At 34.4% G+C, this 19,909-nt stretch overlaps 3 protein-coding genes across 7 annotated transcripts; 1 reads left to right on the plus strand and 2 right to left on the minus strand.

Moving 5' to 3' along the window:
- Nucleotides 1-3,128: 3,128 nt before the first annotated feature.
- On the minus strand, nucleotides 3,129-9,209 carry LOC109045262 (CMRF35-like molecule 3). Its single transcript, XM_042719033.1, is given in 9 exon segments — nucleotides 3,129-3,652; nucleotides 3,654-3,676; nucleotides 4,518-4,567; nucleotides 4,788-4,882; nucleotides 4,993-5,068; nucleotides 5,281-5,507; nucleotides 5,668-5,749; nucleotides 7,227-7,571; nucleotides 8,973-9,209. Coding segments are annotated over 9 exon segments (993 nt in total). The 5' UTR covers nucleotides 9,013-9,209; the 3' UTR covers nucleotides 3,129-3,597.
- Nucleotides 9,210-9,347: 138 nt separating this feature from the next.
- Nucleotides 9,348-11,469, minus strand: LOC122136274 (dolichyl-diphosphooligosaccharide--protein glycosyltransferase subunit dad1-like). Its single transcript, XM_042719038.1, has 3 exons — nucleotides 11,150-11,469; nucleotides 10,653-10,816; nucleotides 9,348-9,550 (listed from the first exon to the last, which is right to left on the minus strand). The coding sequence occupies exons 1-2, from the start codon at nucleotides 11,358-11,360 to the stop codon at nucleotides 10,686-10,688; spliced, it is 342 nt and encodes a 113-aa protein (XP_042574972.1). The 5' UTR covers nucleotides 11,361-11,469; the 3' UTR covers nucleotides 9,348-9,550; nucleotides 10,653-10,685.
- Nucleotides 11,470-12,812: 1,343 nt separating this feature from the next.
- LOC109113547 ((Lyso)-N-acylphosphatidylethanolamine lipase-like) lies at nucleotides 12,813-18,488 on the plus strand. Of its 5 annotated transcripts, none has more exons than XM_019126357.2 (9): nucleotides 12,846-12,969; nucleotides 13,998-14,039; nucleotides 14,133-14,221; nucleotides 14,597-14,701; nucleotides 14,797-15,082; nucleotides 15,770-15,954; nucleotides 16,993-17,104; nucleotides 17,177-17,363; nucleotides 17,466-18,488. In XM_019126357.2, the coding sequence occupies exons 3-9, from the start codon at nucleotides 14,182-14,184 to the stop codon at nucleotides 17,553-17,555; spliced, it is 1,005 nt and encodes a 334-aa protein (XP_018981902.1). In that variant the 5' UTR covers nucleotides 12,846-12,969; nucleotides 13,998-14,039; nucleotides 14,133-14,181; the 3' UTR covers nucleotides 17,556-18,488. The 5 variants fall into 5 exon arrangements, with proteins under 5 accessions (XP_018981899.2, XP_018981900.2, XP_018981902.1 ...); XM_019126356.2 differs by having other exon boundaries at nucleotides 12,849-12,969; nucleotides 14,794-15,082; XM_042719039.1 differs by having other exon boundaries at nucleotides 12,867-12,969; nucleotides 13,995-14,039; nucleotides 14,794-15,082.
- The last annotated feature ends 1,421 nt before the right edge of the window (nucleotides 18,489-19,909 follow it).

The following is a 19,909-nucleotide window of genomic DNA, read 5'->3' on the forward strand; positions in this document are numbered from 1 at the left end:
AGCATCTCTATCTGCATGTTATTCAGCTGTAGTTATATCTGATGCATTTGTCCATAAGGGATTTCCTGGGTCTCACTTGTGAAACAGACATTGAAGTACATGCGTGTTAGGATTAGGGTTAACCCTGCTCCATGATGCTCACATCATCTCATTTTGGGTTAAAATAGAAAAATAATACTAAAGTACTTTGTAACGCAGTAACTTGAGTAGTTTTTCAGCAAACTACTTTTTTACTCTTACTTGAGTCATATTATTTTTCAGTACTTTTACTTGTACACAAGTAAATTATTCCTTAAGTAGCAATACTTTTACTTAGCTTATACATTCAGTTTTTGAGTCAAAAAAGTATTATTTGTGGATAACTTTGGCCATTTTGGTCAAATTAATTTTATTCAAATATAATTAACAATGCAATGCAATCTCTAAATCAAAATGACTAGAACACAACACTAGAGTTATTAGTCCAGTGGCATAATGAATGAATTTCTCTATTAATAACAGTGTGTGATTATAAAAGAATTATCAAAACATTGTTTAAAATAGTTTTAGACAGAGTATAGCTTTTTATACAGCAGAACATGTCAGCTAACTGTTTGAAATGAATTATAAACGGGAATTAAAAACAGAGACACTTGCCTGTTATGAGCCACAGGAAAAACACAAAGAACTTTTGTCAAAACGTTGTAATGTTTGCTCTCTTTTATTTTTGGTATTATTTTATTTGTGGTTTTTCTATTGTATTTGTTTATCTCTTATCTTTGTTATACAGCTTATCTCTGTCTTATTCTTATCAAATGATGTTAAGTTCTCATGGTCTCAGACTCTCACTTCCTGCATCCGTGCCAAAGACTATAGAATACCCAAGACATGTCACTCGTATAGTTTTGAATGGGGAAAAATGCAACGCTCAATATGGCCACTCAATCGCAGGAGGCCCCGCCTTCTGAATGAAAGAGCCAATCACGAATCTGTAAATTCAGAAGCATCCTGGTTGCTATAGAAACAGTCAGTTCTAAGACGTGTGCTTAGAACTGCGCATGCGCACTGGCTGATCTAGCCTGAAAAAAAAAAAAGCTTTTTATAACACTGTTTGTGCAAAACATTTATGACACAGTTGTTGTCAGAATTAATTCGTGAACAGTTTGGGAGAATTTAATGTTTAACCATTCAAAGTGATAGGAGCTATGGATAGGAGCTGCACTTGCATGCCTGAGAGGCGTTTCAAAGATGGCCGCTGAGTGACATGACTTGCCTTAAAGGGGTCATATGATGTTGCTAAAACAAACATTATTTTGGGTATTTGGTGTAATGCAATGTGTTTATGTGGTTTAAGGTTCACAAAAACACATTATTTTTTCCATATACTGTACATTATTTTTTTCTCCTCTATGCCCCACCTTTCTGAAACGCGTCGATTTTTACAAAGCTCACCGTTCTAAAAAAGCGAGGTGTGCTGTGATTGGCCAGCTATCCAGTGGGTTGTGTATTCAGCATTCAAACTGTGCGTCGCGTTTGGTTACGACAGTCAAGATGATGAAAATATCTCCAAAAGCACACAAAAGCTGAAATTTAAGTGCTTTGTACCGCTCTGTATTGGAGATTTTCGTATTATATAATACGTTTGTGCAATGAAAGATTATTTATAGTGTTTCTTGTTCTGTCCTATAAGTTTATTAATAATCTAATGTATAGCACAGTAATGGAGGCAGTAATATATGATAGATAGGACTCCTCTATTTATCATATGTTGTGCTATACATTTAAAAGAAAAGTCTTTTAATTTTACAGTTTATATTTATATATAAATACATTTACTTGTTTTCATTAATGTATTTTACAATACAAAGAGAAATGTGTAACATTTTACCAGATTTAGTCCTACACTTATTCACTTTTTGTTTCCCACTAATAATGTTATTTCAATAAATGCTTAGATTTTATAAAATTGTGCACTCATGATTTTTCTAGAATAAATTTGCTGATAAATTATCCACTAACCTAGTTTATAATAGTATTTTTTTTTTCATAGATTATGTATTTTTTCATTTGTTATTTTTCATTAAAATGAAGTTTGTATTTAGTAGATTGTGTTTAACACAAAAGAGTGACAATCAGGTCAAGACACAGAAGTATAGAAATTCTACACTGATTTGAAGAAAAAAAAACTGCGCTGGTATCAGATCGGATCAGAATTGGCTGATACTCAGAATTTTCTGTATAGGATCGGATCTGAAAAAATGGTATGGTGCATAGCGTAAATACAAAACAACGTCTGCATTTGTGATCAGAGAAACAACAAGCGCTACTCTACACTGCTCAAAACTCGTGTTTGAATCATCATTGGCAAATTACTCAAATATAAAAAACATACTTACAGGCTGTGAGTCAGAGGCGCCAGACTGTCCTTGCAAAGTTTGAACCGCCCAACTTTATAGAAACAGCCGTTGTGCCACAGACGCACTGAAGGCTACTGGTACAGGAAACAGTCCTCATCCTCCATAAAATGCGCAGCACACATGTCAATATTTAGGTTTGACAGTTCTGGAAGACTGTTGTAGATACAACTTAACCACTGATTTCTAGTCGTGTCCTCTTTTGGAAGGCCAAACAAAGTAGCTTCATTTTCACAATGAAACACAGCATCTCCACGACATGGCGCCGGTGTAAACGGCGAGAATAAAAGTTACGTCTTCTTTCTTTGCGTGAACAGTTGGGCGGCGTTATGCAAATCTTCCCACATTGTGACGTAGAGATGTGGGGGCGTGTTAGAATGAGCCATTTTAGGAAGGCGTGGTTGACTCCTAACTTTTATAAAGAATATCTCTTTTGATTTGAGACTTTAGTCTTTGCAACTTTACAGATCTTCTTTATGCACCAAGAGCTTGTAACACTCCAAAGAGAAAGGAAAATTTTAAATCGCATCATATGAGCCCTTTAAGATTATTCTAATAAGAATTATTTACTTCATGTGCAATGCAGTTGACATCAAAGTGTTTCCCTCTTTTATTAATGCTGTTTCCTTCTAGTTCTCATTTTACAATTATCGAACGACTTGAGTGGATCACTGCTGAAGCGGGTTACATTTATTTATGCAGTAGGTGACAAAGAACCACAAATAAAGACTTTAAAAGACTTTAATAATAACAGATGAAAGCTTTTTATCATTTACAGTATATGCTGATAAAACATGACGAAACAAAATAGTCTCTAATATGGTAAAAAGTTAGATAACGACACATTCTCAGTGCTTCTGTAAGTTTTTGTAAACACTCTTTCACACACGTTCTGCACTTAGTTGAGAATAACCACTGCTCATTGGTAAAAACATACACAGCACAATTCACTCATAAGGCTTGTGCTTACAGACAGAGAAATACATGACATGAAATATGCATTAAAATGAAAGATGATCTTCCATTTAACTGTTACATGTGAAGGAATGTCAAAGATTACCCCGGCCTCCAGTTTCTTCAGTCTGCCGGACTCTCTTTGACTTCATAATGAGAGTTAAAGTGTCCATCAGTTCCCTTTAAGATGATCTCCTTCAGCATCATGAATGTCTATGAGTTTGGTGTTTCCCTTCATGAAGCTCCACTGTCAGAGCATCTGAGCCTGAGCTGCAGCGTTCAGGAAAATCACTGACGCATTCTTGGTCTCCTTCTCTCCAAGGACCCATCTGAAAATGAGTAAAACAATATCAAATACAGCAGAAAAACATTTCATCACAGTTGGACACAAGACGCAATCATCGTCAGCTGTGGACCAGTGTAAAGTTTTGCCTAGCACTTCGTGGTATCATTTCTTGTTAAAGCAGTATATCCATTTTTTACCTCGAAATATCAGTTTCAAATCATTCTGATGGCATACTGACTTCTAACAAGGCGAATGGCTTCTTTTTCTTTCACAAACGTCTATTTTGGGAGTGTGTATTTGTGTAAGTGTTTGATGAACGGGTACAAAATTCCACGAAAGGGGCGGATTATTTTACGGCAGCAACAAATGCATCAATGCTATATTTACGACAGTGAATTCATTCACTTAACTGGAGGGAGCACCAGTGTAGCAAAAATACACAAAACTACATGCAGTTACTTTCAAAGTTGGTTTGAAGGTTTAATGTCAACATACATTCATCAGAGTATTTTCATTCTGGGAAAAAGCATAATATCTCACTTTTTACTCCACTGCATTTATAGATAGCATATTGTTTCTCCTTATTTCCAGTTGAAGAATTCAATGCAATTCTTTCAATGAACCTGTTAAATTGGCTCACAAATTGCATTAAATGCTCCATTTTTTGAATTAAACTTACCCAATTGTGATCTAACTGCAATAAGGGGTTAAATACCATTTATTAATTTACATCTTTCAAATGCTTCGTTTAATTCATTAAATTACTCAAGTAATTTACACCAATAATACCTCCACAAAAAGAACAGAAATGTACATTAAGAAAGTAAACAGGGTATTGTTTTATTTAAAGTTGACTGTAAAGTAAGAGACAAAAATGCACTGACTGTAAGATTATCATTCATTTCATTTGTCCCTCGATGTTTCTGCATTCTCCCTGCAAAATGGAGAAAAAAATAGAATGCATCCTTTCTATTATAAAGCTAAATGAGGTTAAATTAAGGTAAACAAATGCTTATTAGATATCTAAAATGAACAAAGAGACTTTAATGGTTCCAGACTAGTTTATGAGTAACCAATGACTCATCCATTTATTCAGTGAATTTATAAGACAGTAGAAAAACAAAAAAAACCTACAAATAACTTTGGAAACTTACTACATAATTGCCATAACTCCCAAAGTGCCAACAACCCAGTCATGACCAGTATTACAATCCCACACACCACTAGAAAAGACTCCCAAACAGGACGACTGAAACAGATATGTTTGTTCATATATGATTAAGCTGATTGCTTAAATGTTTTTATCCATTCATAAGAAAAGAATATACAGAAGTGTGCTGGTGTAGAGCAGAAGGTCACCTGTGAGGGTCAGTTGAGCTCATTACAGATGGATTTCTGACTGTTGTCTTCAGATTCTGGATGGTAGACGTGCTCACTGGCATAAGGACAGAAATCAAATGCAATATGAGCAGAGATTATTTATGCAAAAGATCAGTGATGCAATGAGGCAAAAACAACATAACAATGTGCCATCAGTAACTTGTTTCAATAGGTCTCTCTTTGTTTGCAGGTAAACACCACTCACATTTCTACTGATTATGTAAGAATGTAGTTTGTGGTGTCTGCTGTGGTCTCTGTGTGACATACGTGTTGTGGTTTGTGCTGTGACTGATACATGAACAGCCACCTGCTGCTGACCGGCTCTACACCAGTACCAGCCCGAGTCTCTCATCTCCAGCTGATGTATCGTCACCAAGAACATGCTGTTCCTGTCATCATGGATGAAGACTTTTGTGCTGCTGAATGTTCCTTCAGAGTCTGTCACCACGCAGGAGTTCAAGTTCCCACTGCGACACCACTGCTTCTCAATGGACCTGCGGGGAAAGCAATGATGCATTTAAATATTAAATCAGAAAAATGTTTCAGCTAAAAAAATAAGTTATTGCGTAAGTCGTAAAAACACTTTATTTATTAACGTTGCAGGTTATGTGATATTCATATATCTTGCTCTTCTTAGATGAGTCAGTGGGTTACCTGAGGTTTTTACTATAGAGACACTGAACAGTGACGCTGCTGCCTTCATCTGCACTCAGCAGACTGCTCACCACCGACACACCTGCAGCACAACAACCATCAGTCACACTCACTACAACACCTTCAATAATAAATGCCAATATTAACTAGGGGTAAGCGATATTGATAAAATATAATATATCTCAATATTTTCTGGGATTTTATTGATAATGATAATTAGACAATATTTTGCTGAGTAAGTTATTGAGCTGGTATCTTAAGGAAGGTTGACCAAACGTGCCATTTTCCCAGGACACGTCCTGGCCAGGATTTCTATATTGCCTAAAATATCCATGTTTTGGCTTTGTTTGCACTGCACAGACCAATCATTGAAGTACCGTGACTTTGATGTCATACACCGATCAGTATGCTTAGTGCTGTTTCAAGTCGAACAATAATATGTACACATATTCGCATCGCTTTGACCGTTCTCTGTAGATCCCACCTTCTCACTCACCAATATTGGTCGAATACGTACAATGTCTGCATGTTATTAGTCAAATGATCATTACCTTCATTAAGTATGAAAACAGGAAACCAAAGCCAAAAACTGGATATTTTATTTAAATAATAAAAATAAACTTTAAAATTTGAAATTAAAACCGCCAGCTGGTGGCAGCAAGTCACTGTTAATAAGTGAGTCATTGCTATTGAACCGTTGATTCATTCAGGAACGAAACGCCTGTCATGCTGAATTATTTCTATTGTTGAAACAGAGCAAAAAAAGGGGGGTATCTAACCCATATTATCTTCCTGTTTCTTGACCTGTTGTAAAAAATCAACATTAGGCTACATTTGTAATTGTGGTAATTTTTGGAGAAAAAAAAAAAAAAACGTGACCTGAAAATGTGAAAGTTTTTCAAGTTTTGTTGAATTCACATAGCCATAGCATCAAAATAATCATCAGTAATAGACAGTAAAGATTTATACATTAGTGCATCTCTAGCACGTTTTCCTTTGCCAAGTAATATTAATATATATATATATATATATATTAGGGCTGTCAAATGATTAATCACGATTAATCACATCCAAAATAAAAGTTTTGTTTACATAATATATGTATGTGTACAGGGTATATTTATTATGTATATATAAATACACACACATAAATGATATATTTAGAAAATATTTACATGTTTATACATTTATATATTTATATTCTTATATTTTATATTATATATAAATATATTTAATATATAAACATAACATATTCTTCTTAAATATATACATGCATGTCTGTGTATTTATATATACATAATAAATATACACAGTATACACACATATATTATGTAAACAAAACTTTTATTTTGGATGTGATTTATCGTGATTAATCATTTGACAGCCCTAATTTGGATGTGATTTATCGTGATTAATCATTTGACAGCCCTAATCTATATATATATATATATATATATATATATTGTAATGATATGTTTAATTAGTGTGTCGGTATAAGTATTATCTGGTTTATAATGTTTCTAATATATACTGTATATAATTATTGTTTTTCCCCTCACCTTGAATGACGCTGATGTGAAGGGAGGCAGTGCTGTCAGACACCCACATTCCCCCGAGCTCCACCCCGCACCAGTACCAGCCCGAGTCCTCCTCCGTCAGGTTGCGCATGCTGACGGTGAACACGTGCTGAGTGGGGTCATCCGCGATCGTTACCCTTCCCTTCCCGTTAGGGGGTGATTCTGGGTCATCTGTGCGCGCGAGGCTCGTGCAGAATTCTCTCATCCGGCCCTGACACCAGTACTTCACGTGACTGGTGTACTGCGGGTTATAGTGACACGGGACAGTGACGGACCCACCCTCCAGCACAGACACATCTCCTACAGTGCTCACTGTGCAGTGACAGCCTGAAAGATACTGAGCACTTCAATATGCACTCTAGATTTAACGATTAACAATATTATTACACCGGAGGCGTGGGTTGTGCTTTTACATATAGCAAAAACAACAGAGTTAAGCAATCTTCATGCAAAAACCGGCTCTTGGAAAAGAACTTCACGAAAGACAGATTTAGCAAACGTCCTTGCATATAAAATATTTTTTTGCAGAGAATACATTTCCAAAATCCTGTCCAAACATCACTTGAGCATAACAAAATGTAGACTAGGTATACCTTTTATATGTCAAATGAAGGAAAAATACTACCTCAATAAAATATGAGTACAACTAGAATTATGAATATATACATAATACTTGAGTGAGTATAGGCTATGAGTAACATACTGAAGTAATGTGAATATAATGTAATACAATCATAATGTATATATTGTATGAATGAATATAAAAAAAGAAAACATAACCATATTGGAAATTCGTATACACAAACAGCAATAAAATGTAACTGAGCTCCACGGTAATCAGTTCTGTAGCATTCAAACTTATACTGAAATACACACATATCATAACTTCAGTTATTATTGCTTTTCTTGACCTAAAAAAAAATTAAAATGTCTCTCTAGTGATCAACTTTTATTTATTTATCTGTTTGTTTGTTTTGGCAATGGAGGATCACACACTGCCTGAAAAAAAAAATACATTTGTTCATTATAAGATTAATCATAATGCCAGAATGCTTCTGGTTTCATTTACACTCATAATAGCAAAAAATGTATAAAATAAAATTAATAAAACAAAATAAAATAAAACAAAACAGTAAATAAGTCACAAAACCTTTATCACAATTGAAATAAAATTCATTTTTATTTTATTTAGTCTTTATAAGCTAAAACTCATAGATGTTTTGCTTATTTAAATTATTGAATATTAAACAATGTGTGTTTGTGCATGAAATGGCCGACTGAGTTACTGTGGCCAACAACAACATCAATTTATTTACTTTGAGTTAACTGATGAAGTTCAAAACATCCATCAGTTGTTGTCCATCAGTCTCCAACAATAAAGCAGAAAAAGCCAAATAACAAAAATATTATATTTTCACACGTATATACTAATGACTCTTTTGAAAAAAAAAAAATGTGTTTGGAAAAGTTGAGTTAATAGAAGGCACTCTAAAGTACATTGAGGACTTTGGGTTAGCTGCTGCTAGAAACACTTCCATTCCGAGTTTTAAAACTGCAAACAGTTCAATAAATTGTTGAGAAGAGAGGAAGTTTTAACGCATTACCAATTTTTGCGGCAGAACGACTTCGTAAACTCCCATAAACACAGCTTTGACAAACGCCTTTAAATAGCTGAAGCTGTTTTTTCAACATCTGTTTGTGCAAAAAAAAAGAATAATGAAAGCTCACCTGGCAGAAGAAAAATAATTAGAAGTACCAGAAGAGTCATCGCTGAGATTGATTGTCGCTGAGGAAAGAGTCCCTCTTTCTTAAAGACAGCTGTTGTGAGAAGGAATATTTCTACGTTCACTCACTTCCTTCCGCTCTAAACTCTGTCCATATGTGGGAGCTTGTTTAACCATTTGTGTGCCACACTGCAATTGTGTTCAGTGCAATACTAATACATAGAGACTGTGGCTTCTGGTTTGAAATAAAATAAAATGGTTTTCAATGTTACATTTATTACAAATTATATAATTTTTTAAATACATCTCAAACACAAAGATTTACTTCAAATGTGATTACCTAGATTTGTTACAATAAAAACACCACAGGACCACTGAATTGTTTTTAAAGGCATTTAATTGGATTCAACAACTTCCAGAGAGTTTTAGAAAAGTAGAAAAATGAAGGAACAAGACCAGAACTTATAATGAATGACAATTCTGTCAAAACGTATATTAACTTTGAGATCTCTGCAGACAGTTGTGTTTGTTTGTTTGTTTGTAGTTGTTCTGTGCTTGAGCTGCAGCATTTGGTCTTCATATCTGTGAAAATCAAACAAGATTCATCAGAGCTGGCTGCAAAATACCAGATTAGTTCATCTTTAGAAAACAAGTTATAGAAAATACATTTAGAGACTATTTAAAAATATATTTTAGATGTTTTCTTTCTTCCAAATGCTCCAGTAATTAATCCCATCATGGTTGTAGATGATAGTGAAAGATAATATTTTTGCAAAGTATTATGTATAATGCTTGACCGACATAGATTTTATCGATGGCCATAACAAGTGATGCAATAAAACATATAATTATTTTTCATTTACTAAATTTTAAATTTTATTTTAAAATTAATCAATATGAAAAAAATATTTTGTCTTTTGCAACTTCTTGATTGTGTAATCCTATTATAGTAAGGGGCACTGGAAAACATATCTTCTGAAATACAGAGCATACAGCATACAGTGATATATGACTTGTGATATATCAGCTTTAGAAATAAGATTTAAAGATAATCAGATGTGACATTTCTAGCAATTAAAAAAAAAAAAAAAAAAACGCTGCTTCCAGTGCTTAAATCCAAAACAGAAAATTAAATCCAAACAGAAAAAAACTAATCGGCCGATGCTGATCATTTGAAAAATGCCAAATATTTGCTGATATACTGGCTTTGGTGATATATATTGAATCACTAATTATTCAAATAAATGTGTCTTTTGCAGGGATAAAACTAGCCATTTGATGGTGTTGATGGTTTTACAGATCTCTAAATTCATGGCAATTGACAGCTTTATCTTGAAGGAACATGAACACCAAATGCGGAATAAAGCAATGAATGTTAATTTCATTTTAACTAAATATTTCATTGCACACAAATGAATAAGACATAAAGGAGGAAGCATGTACCGCTGTATCAGGCTTCTCTTCTACATCAGGCAAACCAGGGTTTATTATCTGTCAGCTACAGAGTTTCTAGAGAAATTCGTTCTTACAGAGCAAGCTGTTTACAGTGTATTTTAAAAGAATCCTGCCATGATGTTTATCTGCTATTATGATGTCTTCTTTTCTGTTATCTGAACTACGTGACAAACATTAGACACGTGAAAGTGATGCTGAAACATTCACGAGGTGTTACTGGAACACACACCTGCTGTAAGAGGCACAGAGCACATGCTCTCGTTCAGCCAACAAAATTGACGATCACTAGATGCAGAACAGTGTGAGCAAAGAGGAAATCAGCGAAGGCTCTCTCAGGAGAGACGGTCAGGAAATCTCTTTTATTCTGAGGGTTGACCTGGATGCGAAGACAGACTGAAGATAGAAGAACATAAAGCCACAAATGATCAACATACATGTTCTTATCAACATACATTAGAAACATTAGGTGACGTTAAAGTGGTTGAAGATTAGGGAATAATAGATCTTATTATTTATCTTTCTGATAACCCGATATATGCACATATGTAGTTTTTAAATTGTTTTATGTCTGCATATGACAATTAAGTAAATATAACAATGCATTTGTAAGTTATGCATAATTATAATTATAATAGAATGAAAGTGTATATACATACATATACATATATACATATATATGTGTGTGTGTGTGTGTGTGTGTGTGTGATATATATATAGTGTTAATACCAGCCAGTATGAAGGATCCCACACACGAAATGAATCCAGATAAGAAGCTGTTGAAGGGAAACGTTCCCACCAGCACACAGTACAGGAACTGGAACACTCCGGTCAGCAAAATGTACAGCAGATACGCGTCGATCATCTTCAGTTTATTCGAGGTGCTGCTCCTGTACTCCTCCACAAAACGCGATATAACTGAAAACACCGAATTAGACATGGTTTCTGCAGGAACTGTGCACAGAAACCCTGGAAATCAAGCAGCGAGGAAATGAATGACGTGTAAGCGAGAGACAGATGTGCGTCCTCTAAACGTTCCCCGCTGGAACGGCAGGTGATTTTTAGTTCCGGTGCTCGTGATGCATAAAGCGTTCTTGTTGTACGATTTAAAGGTTTTTTATGGTAGAATTTAATATTTTAATTTTTATTTGGAGTGTTAGAGAGAGACTTTTAATGTTGTTTTGATATGTGAAGTTGATTAGGTTATGGTCTCAAATCCAAAGAGATATTCTTTATAAAAGTTAAGAGTCAATCACGTCCCCCTAAAACGGCTCGTTCTAACACGCCCACACATCTCTACGTCACTATAAGGGAAAAGATTTGCATAACGCTGCCCAGATGTTCATGCAAAGAAAGAAGGTGTACTGTCTAACACGCCCCCACATTTGTTGTTGTTGTGTTGCAATGTTGTATAGACACTGTGTGTTTCACTGTGAAAGCAAAACTACATTGTTTGGCCTTTCAAAAGAGAAAATTATCCGCTTCGTCATGCCTGGAGCTGATCCGTGCTGGTCGCTGAGGAAATACATTAACTTTGCACTGTGGATCGCCAGATCGGCTTTCACTGTGGACGAAGCGGAGTCCAACCCGGGGTCGTTACATGTGGTTGCCGCAAGCACAAGTTGTGCTCCTTCATAGAATCCGCCTTCTGTGACGTTCTCAAGCTGCCCGCCTCTGCTCACTCAAGGCCGCAGTGTGTGACGCTGTTTCATTGAGAAACCGAAACTACTTTGTTTTTGCCTTCCAAAAGAAGACACGACTAGAAATCATGTTCTTATCATGTTTATAATGGTTTTTTTTTGTTTATGTCTCGTCGATCCGGCCAGACAAAGCATTACAATATGTTAAGAGGTATAACATTTCTGTCACACTCTTGAGGCATTCGGCAAATCACAACGCGCTGGATAGCTGGCCAATCACAGCACACCTCGCTTTTCAGAGCGATGAGCTTTGTAAAAATCGATGCATTTCAGAAGGCAGGGCTTAGAGGAGAAACAATAATGTACAGTATGTGGAAAATAATGTGTTTTTTAACCTTAAGCCACATTAACACATTTCATTACACCAAATACACAAAATAATGTTCTTTTTAGCAACGTCATATGACCCCTTTAATGGCGGTTGACAAGCCAACTTATGGTGCGTAAAGCGTTCGTGTTCAATGCAAAGCAATTAAACTAATCCTACCCAAACATCCCAATTTTCTCCCAGAGTAATTTTCCAAATCCACTCAGAACAACCAGAGACAACTGTGAGACAAACGCAGAATTACGCAATAAAAAAAGCTAAGATTTCATTATGAATATGTTCACAAGTTAAGATAAGTCTTGTTTCATGACATTTCACCCACTTTTATTTCTGTGACGCGGCTCCTTTAAAGGCGCTGACGTCAGCGTTACAAAACACAACACGGGCTTTAAAGTGACGGTCGGTGTGACAGTTCCGGTAGCAAATACAAACATGAGTCTGTTCTTGTGGATCTTTCCTGTATTGTGTTTCATACTAATGTCTCCTGCAAACGCCGCAATGCAAGACGAGACTGACACAGAGTGAGTACTGTATTTAAATATATACAAACATAATACACTCTTGAGATGCGAGTCGTTTCCTATTAGTGTTACTATTAGTTATTCCTATTATGAGAAGTTTCCCATTATTATTAAACACACTGTATGCTTAACATGTTCCTCTTTCAGAATCCCCGCAGTTAGTGATTAAAATAAATCAATAGATGAATTCACACTTGGTCTGTCATGATTTGTTCAGGGTGATCTCATAACGTTATGCAAAGTCATGCTGAGCTGTTACATCACAATAGTTATGGCTCTGTTTTTGAACTAAATAACACTTACAATAATTTACAACTTAACTGTTCTGTGTTATTATTCATTATAGGAGTGTTAATTTTTAAATTTAAGATTAAAATTTAAGTTTTATTTGAATGTGGATGGTGTGTTTAATTATTTTTTTTTTATAAAGTGATGCTATCAACATAATTAACATCTTAAATTTTTTATCTTATTTCTCATTTCAGTATTAATTTTTACATTTGAGACTAACATTTACATTTTAGAAATTAATTGTTCCTTTTATTCATATCATGTACAGTACGGAACATAAATGAAAAATATTTTATAATAAAGTGACACTCCTAAAATATTCTAAAATTACATCTCAACTTTTCTGTCTTATTATTGCTTATAAATTCAAGCCTAAAATCTACATTTAAATGCTAATGGAAACTTCCAAATACATGCTGTACAGTACCTAACATAAATAAAATGGTGTTTTATAATAAATTGATTCTCCTTAACTTACGTTTTCTGTCTTATTATTGCTTATTAGAGTATTCCTTTTTAAATAGAAGACTTGCATTTATGTTTTAGTGCTGATGTTAACTTTGATTCACACAGAGTATGGGACAGACCATGAATACAATTTATTTGTTTACATTTTATAATAAAGCGGTGCTCATAACATTACTTACCTCATTATTTAAAACACTATATTTCCTTTGTGTGCTTGCATATGAATTATGCCCTCAAAGCATTATTAATACTGGTTTTATTGCCAGCAGGTGACAGGCTTGTACTGTGTTAAAGGCAGATGACGTAACGCTGTATGTACACAGACCGATGACATGGACAGTCTCATAGTCCTTCCTACTGCTCTCATCCATTCACTGACTTTAGATTGTTCTCTTTTTCTTCAGACAGACCTCTGGGAACTGGTCTTGGTGGCCCTCTTGGAGACCAACATCCATGTCGTTATTGAAAAGTGCCGAAGCTAAAATTCTTGCCTGTAAGATCCTCACGGTCCCATTTTAATATTTAAAAATTCTGTCAAGTTATAATATTATAGTATCCTATTCTATTATGTGGTAACACTTTAATTTAAGGTGTCCTTGTTACACGTAACATGTACTTACTTATTATAATATCAATAAATTATGCATAATTAAATGTAAGTAACCCTAATCCTAACTCTAACCATAGTAAGTACATGTAGTTAATTAATATTATTCAGTACTTAAATGTATAATTAAACTGTAATCAGGACACCTTAAAATAAAGAGTAACCATATTTTATTCATAATATTATATTTATTGAGATTACATTTTCTTAAAATATTTTTTTTTATCCCAAAATATTATGTTCATTCTGCATGTTGTTCAGGTCTCCAGAATGACGTGTGGTCCAGATTTGTGACGTTGCCAAATCAAAACAGAATATGGACCCTTAAAGTCACCAATAAATCAGTCCGCAAACATAAAGACCAAGGTAGAGTTTATATTCCTCTTCTACATTGGCTGTAAAAGTATTTTGCACAGTTAGATATTGTCAGACCCATACATGTCCCTGTCTCTCTATAGCAGCTCAGACGCCCCTAGTGATGGTCCACGGGTTTGGAGGGGGCGTCGGTCTGTGGATCCGTAACCTGGACGCTTTGAGTTGCTCTCGAACCGTCTACGCCTTTGACCTGCTGGGCTTCGGTCGCAGCTCTCGCCCCTCGTTCCCGTCTGATGCCTCATTAGCTGAGGAGCAGTTTATTACTTCCATTGAGCAGTGGAGACAGTCACTGGGGCTGGAGCGCATGATCCTATTGGGCCACAGCCTGGGTGGTTACCTAGCAACATCCTATACAATCCAATATCCAGAAAGGTACAAAAAGCTTATAAATTATAGTACAGTAAACTGCAATAGTTTATAATAACAGCTGTCATTTACTGAGCTGTAGTTCATTTAAAATCCAAAAAAAAAAAAAAAATTTTATTTCATGGAACACAAAAGATGTTTGGTAGAATGTTTAATTGTTATAAAATATTCAAATGTTTAATTTATGTCATGCATTATCAAATTTTGTTTAAAAACAGCTTTTTGCAGTCTGAGCAAATAATGAGTAAAAAAAAAAAAAGGTTAAAAATGATGTTTTTGCAAAAGTAAACCAAAATATAAAAGCAAAATGTAAATGCAAAACACATCATACAAAATATCAAATAAAAGAAACAAAAAAATTGTTTGGTGAATTGCTTATGATTATTGTTTGAAAATGTATGCTAAATGTGTAAATGTTAATGAAATACATAAATAAAACAACATAAAATCAAAAACACAAAAATCAAAGTCATTTTAAAGAAATATTGTACAAGCACACTATGAAATAAAAAATATTTTATCAAATTAATTCTATAGGTTTTAAAATATGAAACAGTAAATGCAGTATATTGTATAAAAAAAATAAACAAAAGTATTCAGACATTTTTTGGTTTTCAGAAATTGTTGGGGGTGTTATAATTGTTAATATAATGAACTACACGACCTTGACAGCAGTTGTGTTTTGTGCACTAGAGTCAGTCACCTCATCCTGGTGGACGCGTGGGGTTTCCCTGAGCGACCTCAGCCTCAGTTACAGGGGTCAGGAGGTCAAGGCTCAGAGGTTAAGAGGGTCTCGCCGCCCCGCTGGGTGAAAGCTCTGGTGTCACTGTTCAGCTTCTTCAACCCTCTGGCCATCATCAGAGCGGCCGGACCCTGGGGTGAGTATAAGGAGCTTGATGACAGCGACTGCGTTACTGTCCACTCACTAGCATCCTAACTGAAATGTAACCTCATATTTTACTGATCTGGAGCAATTTTCAGAAGCTTTGCTCCTCACATGAAGTGCACAGGACATGCAATTCACTGCTGATTTCAGCAGCCTTCATCAGTAAAGCTAAGCTGCATTGTCAAAGATTTCTGATGCTTCTGCTATAATGACAACGCTGCTCGTTTGAATCTTTTTATTTAAAAAACTAGGAGTGTCAGTATAGTAAAATCATAAATAATAAATTACAAAATTCTAATAATGGAATGTTCTTCATGGCTTACACTTATTAACAATGAAAGTTTCTTCTAGTTATTTTTTACTCAGGAATAGCATTTTGTACCTGATAAAATATTTCAGAGTTTTGGGAAATTGTATATACATTAGTTTTTATATTAACCTAATTAATTTTTATAATAATTATTCATTATAAAAATTATAATTGAAATAATATGGTTTACATTTTTATTAATAATTAATTTAAGAATGTCATTGTCTTTTCTAGATTGTGATTACTGTTTTTTATTTATTTGTTGTATTTTTTTCATGATGTTTTTTTTTGGATATTGATTTTTTATATAAATTAATTACATACATAAATTATATATATATATATATATATATATATATATATATATATATATATATATATATATATATATATATATATATATATACATTTTTAAATTTTCAACCTGATGTATTTTAGAGCATGAAAAAAATGTATATAAATGAATTACTTATAAATTTTTTGTTGATTTGTAATTAAAATTGATCACACACACACACACACACACACACATTTTTGCAGTGCATTATGGGTTTGACTTCTTCATAAAGCTTACATGGGATTATGCCTTAGACTTGAACAAAACTGGGTATTTATAAATTCTGTCTATGTAGGCAGCTTACTAGGTTTTGGGACGCGAGCGAGTAAAGTTGATGTTCATAATCTGTTATTCAAGACATCATGTCACATGTGTTCATCCAGGTCCAGGGCTGGTAAACCGATTCCGTCCCGACTTCAAGAGGAAGTTTGAGGATCTGTTTGATGATGACACCATGACGCAGTACATTTACCACTGTAATGCTCAGAACCCGAGGTACGGTCTTTCTACACATGCATTCTCCTGAAGATGCAGAAGAAACTGTATATAATTGTCTTTTCCTCTCAGTGGTGAGGTGGGCTTCAAAGCCATGTCTGAGTCTCTCGGCTGGGCCAAGAAGCCGATGGTTCAGCGTGTTCATCTGCTGCCCCCGTCGATGCCCGTCAGCATGCTGTACGGCGCGCTGTCCTGGGTGGAATCATCCACTGGAAACACAGTCGCTCAGATCAGAGGCAAAAGCCCCACCAGCGTCATGGTGAGAAATGATTGCGTTTGCAATGCAGGACACTTTTTTAATTCACTGTAGAGAGTGGAAATATAAAAAATGACTAAAAATCTCTGTCTTTTCTCCGTACAGCTGATCGAAGAGGCTTCCCATCACGTCTACGCCGACCAGCCTGAAGAGTTCAACCGAGTGGTTGAGAGTATTTGTAATACTGTAGACTAAATAAGATGCACATTGGTTTGTAGGTGTGGGCATTTGTATTAATGAACCTGGGTTTGTGGGATCAGATTGATATAAACATTTAAAGGCAAAGCTGTTTTCAGACCTTGTCATGTCATATTCTGATTTTACATTTTGTGGCCTTTAATGTGGAAAGACTCTGTGTTTGTACTGCATGATTTAATGGAAGCTGGTTGTATTTGTATTTTCTAACCTATAATTTATTCCGATTTCTTTACAATCATAGAATGAGAAAATCATCGTACCTGTTAAACCTGTGTAATGAATGCACTGACAATGTTTGGACAGTCATATTGACTAAAAGAAGAGATGTTTAATAATTCATTTAGCATTATAAAGGATTGTCTGTTTTTATAACGTGCATATCTTAATACATTGCTGTACCTTTAATAAGATGTCTGCATAGACTTATATACTATATATACTTCTGCAGTGGTTATTTTTTTTTACGTATATATGTATAAACTCATACATATTTTTATGTATAGTTTATGTATATATACACACATCTCCCCAGTTCCCTCGTCACACAAGTTTGTGACTCTTAAAGGGTTAGTTCAACCAAAAATTCAAATTCTGTCATTAATTTCTCACCCTGTTGCTTTTCCAAACCTGTAAGACCTTCATTCTACTATCCCTTTTAATGTTGTTTATTATGACAATCTTTAAAAATGAACACAACTTTTGTGACTAGTGAGTAGAAGAGTTACCTGTTCAGCGACAACTTCTTGAGTCATACTACAGCTCATTAAAGCACTTGTTAGCATAAAGGGTTAAAATAAATCAAGAGTGGTGCATTACTGGTGTAGATTAGAATAAACCTGAAAATATCCTGAGCTTGTCTTAACAGACCCTAGTGCTGAAATGCTAAATAATTTCTGTTTGGGACCAATAAATTACGTTATCTATGCAGAACCCTGTTTTGTTTTTTGGGAGCTGTTCTCATTCCAATTAAGTACAGTTGATGATCTTACAGTGTACTTACAGTTAAGTAACACTACGAGGCGCTAGATGCAGCATTTTGCCTTTTGAGGAGATTATGCAACTGAGTTCATTACAGAATAAAGGAATAATTCGATGCATACTGTATATACAGTATAATTCCTACTATTGTTAAAATGGCATGAAACAGTATGCCGTATGCAACAATAAATGTTTCAAACAGTATGCCTTGCTAGTAGCATTGCTACATCACAAATATGTTTCATTTTTTCTTAATTACATTTTGTGCCAACATGGCAGTCTATATAAAATGGTTCAATATTTATTAAAAAAAGAAAGAAATCCTGACCATGTTTCTGACTTGCTCATACTAGAAATGGAAAATATCGAATGCATTTCAGTGTGAGACACCACATATAATCTGCAGTGTGTTTTCTTGTATAATACACTTCTTGACAGAATATAGTAGGAGATTCAGGACAGGTAAATACAGAAAACACACAGTCCATAGATTCCACACTGCAGTGTGACTGTTATGTTATAATATTTATTTTTTTAAATTATTATTTGTTTATTTTTAGAGCAGTTGTGAAATGTTTAGAGGGGGTGTGATTTGTGGATAAATATATTATTTATATATACTCAACACTGTGTTATCCATGAATGAATGAATTTGTGTTAAACAGTTTGAAATGCAGCAACACTCTTAATTGAGGCACAGCTGATTGGTGTGAGCAGATTGTTCAATAAACCTCTTCAACAGGTTCATCTCATCACAGATGACATTTGTTCCAATCCAAACAACACAAGGGAGTTTTCTTTTTACTTCATCTAACACTCCAAATCAAACACACAATTCTCGTCTAGTCAAGCAGACGAAAGAAACATCTTCAAAAAAACTACCACAGAAAACAGAATGGTGTTAATAAAATGTTTTTTTTTTAAGAAAAAAAAAAGAAATACATTATAAAAACAATACAAACAAACATAAACTACTTTTATATTTATGCAATAAAGTGTCTTAGTTGAAGGTTTGCAGTCTTTGTAATAGCAAAATTATGTGAGGATACAACAGAATTATGCATCCAACCAATGCAGCTCGATATGAAATCATTATTTATATTAATAATTTACTCGAAGGGACATTAAATGAGTCCATAATAGTCATCATTGCGAACAGTATGCAATATAAGGCACTACAGGTGCGTAGAAATGAAATGCATGAGCTGTGATTATTCACAATAAAATATATATATTTTAGATTATCAGTCATTAAATAAAATATGAATACACGTTAATATATCAGCTTACTTTTTTAGTTGTTTAAATAAAATATTTGTTCAAGTTAATTTATGTGATTGCTTATGGGCATTAAGTAGGAGTGATTGTGTGTT

Source organism: Cyprinus carpio, chromosome B2, assembly GCF_018340385.1.
Source record: "Cyprinus carpio isolate SPL01 chromosome B2, ASM1834038v1, whole genome shotgun sequence".
In the NCBI taxonomy this organism is placed as follows: Eukaryota; Metazoa; Chordata; class Actinopteri; order Cypriniformes; family Cyprinidae; genus Cyprinus; species Cyprinus carpio.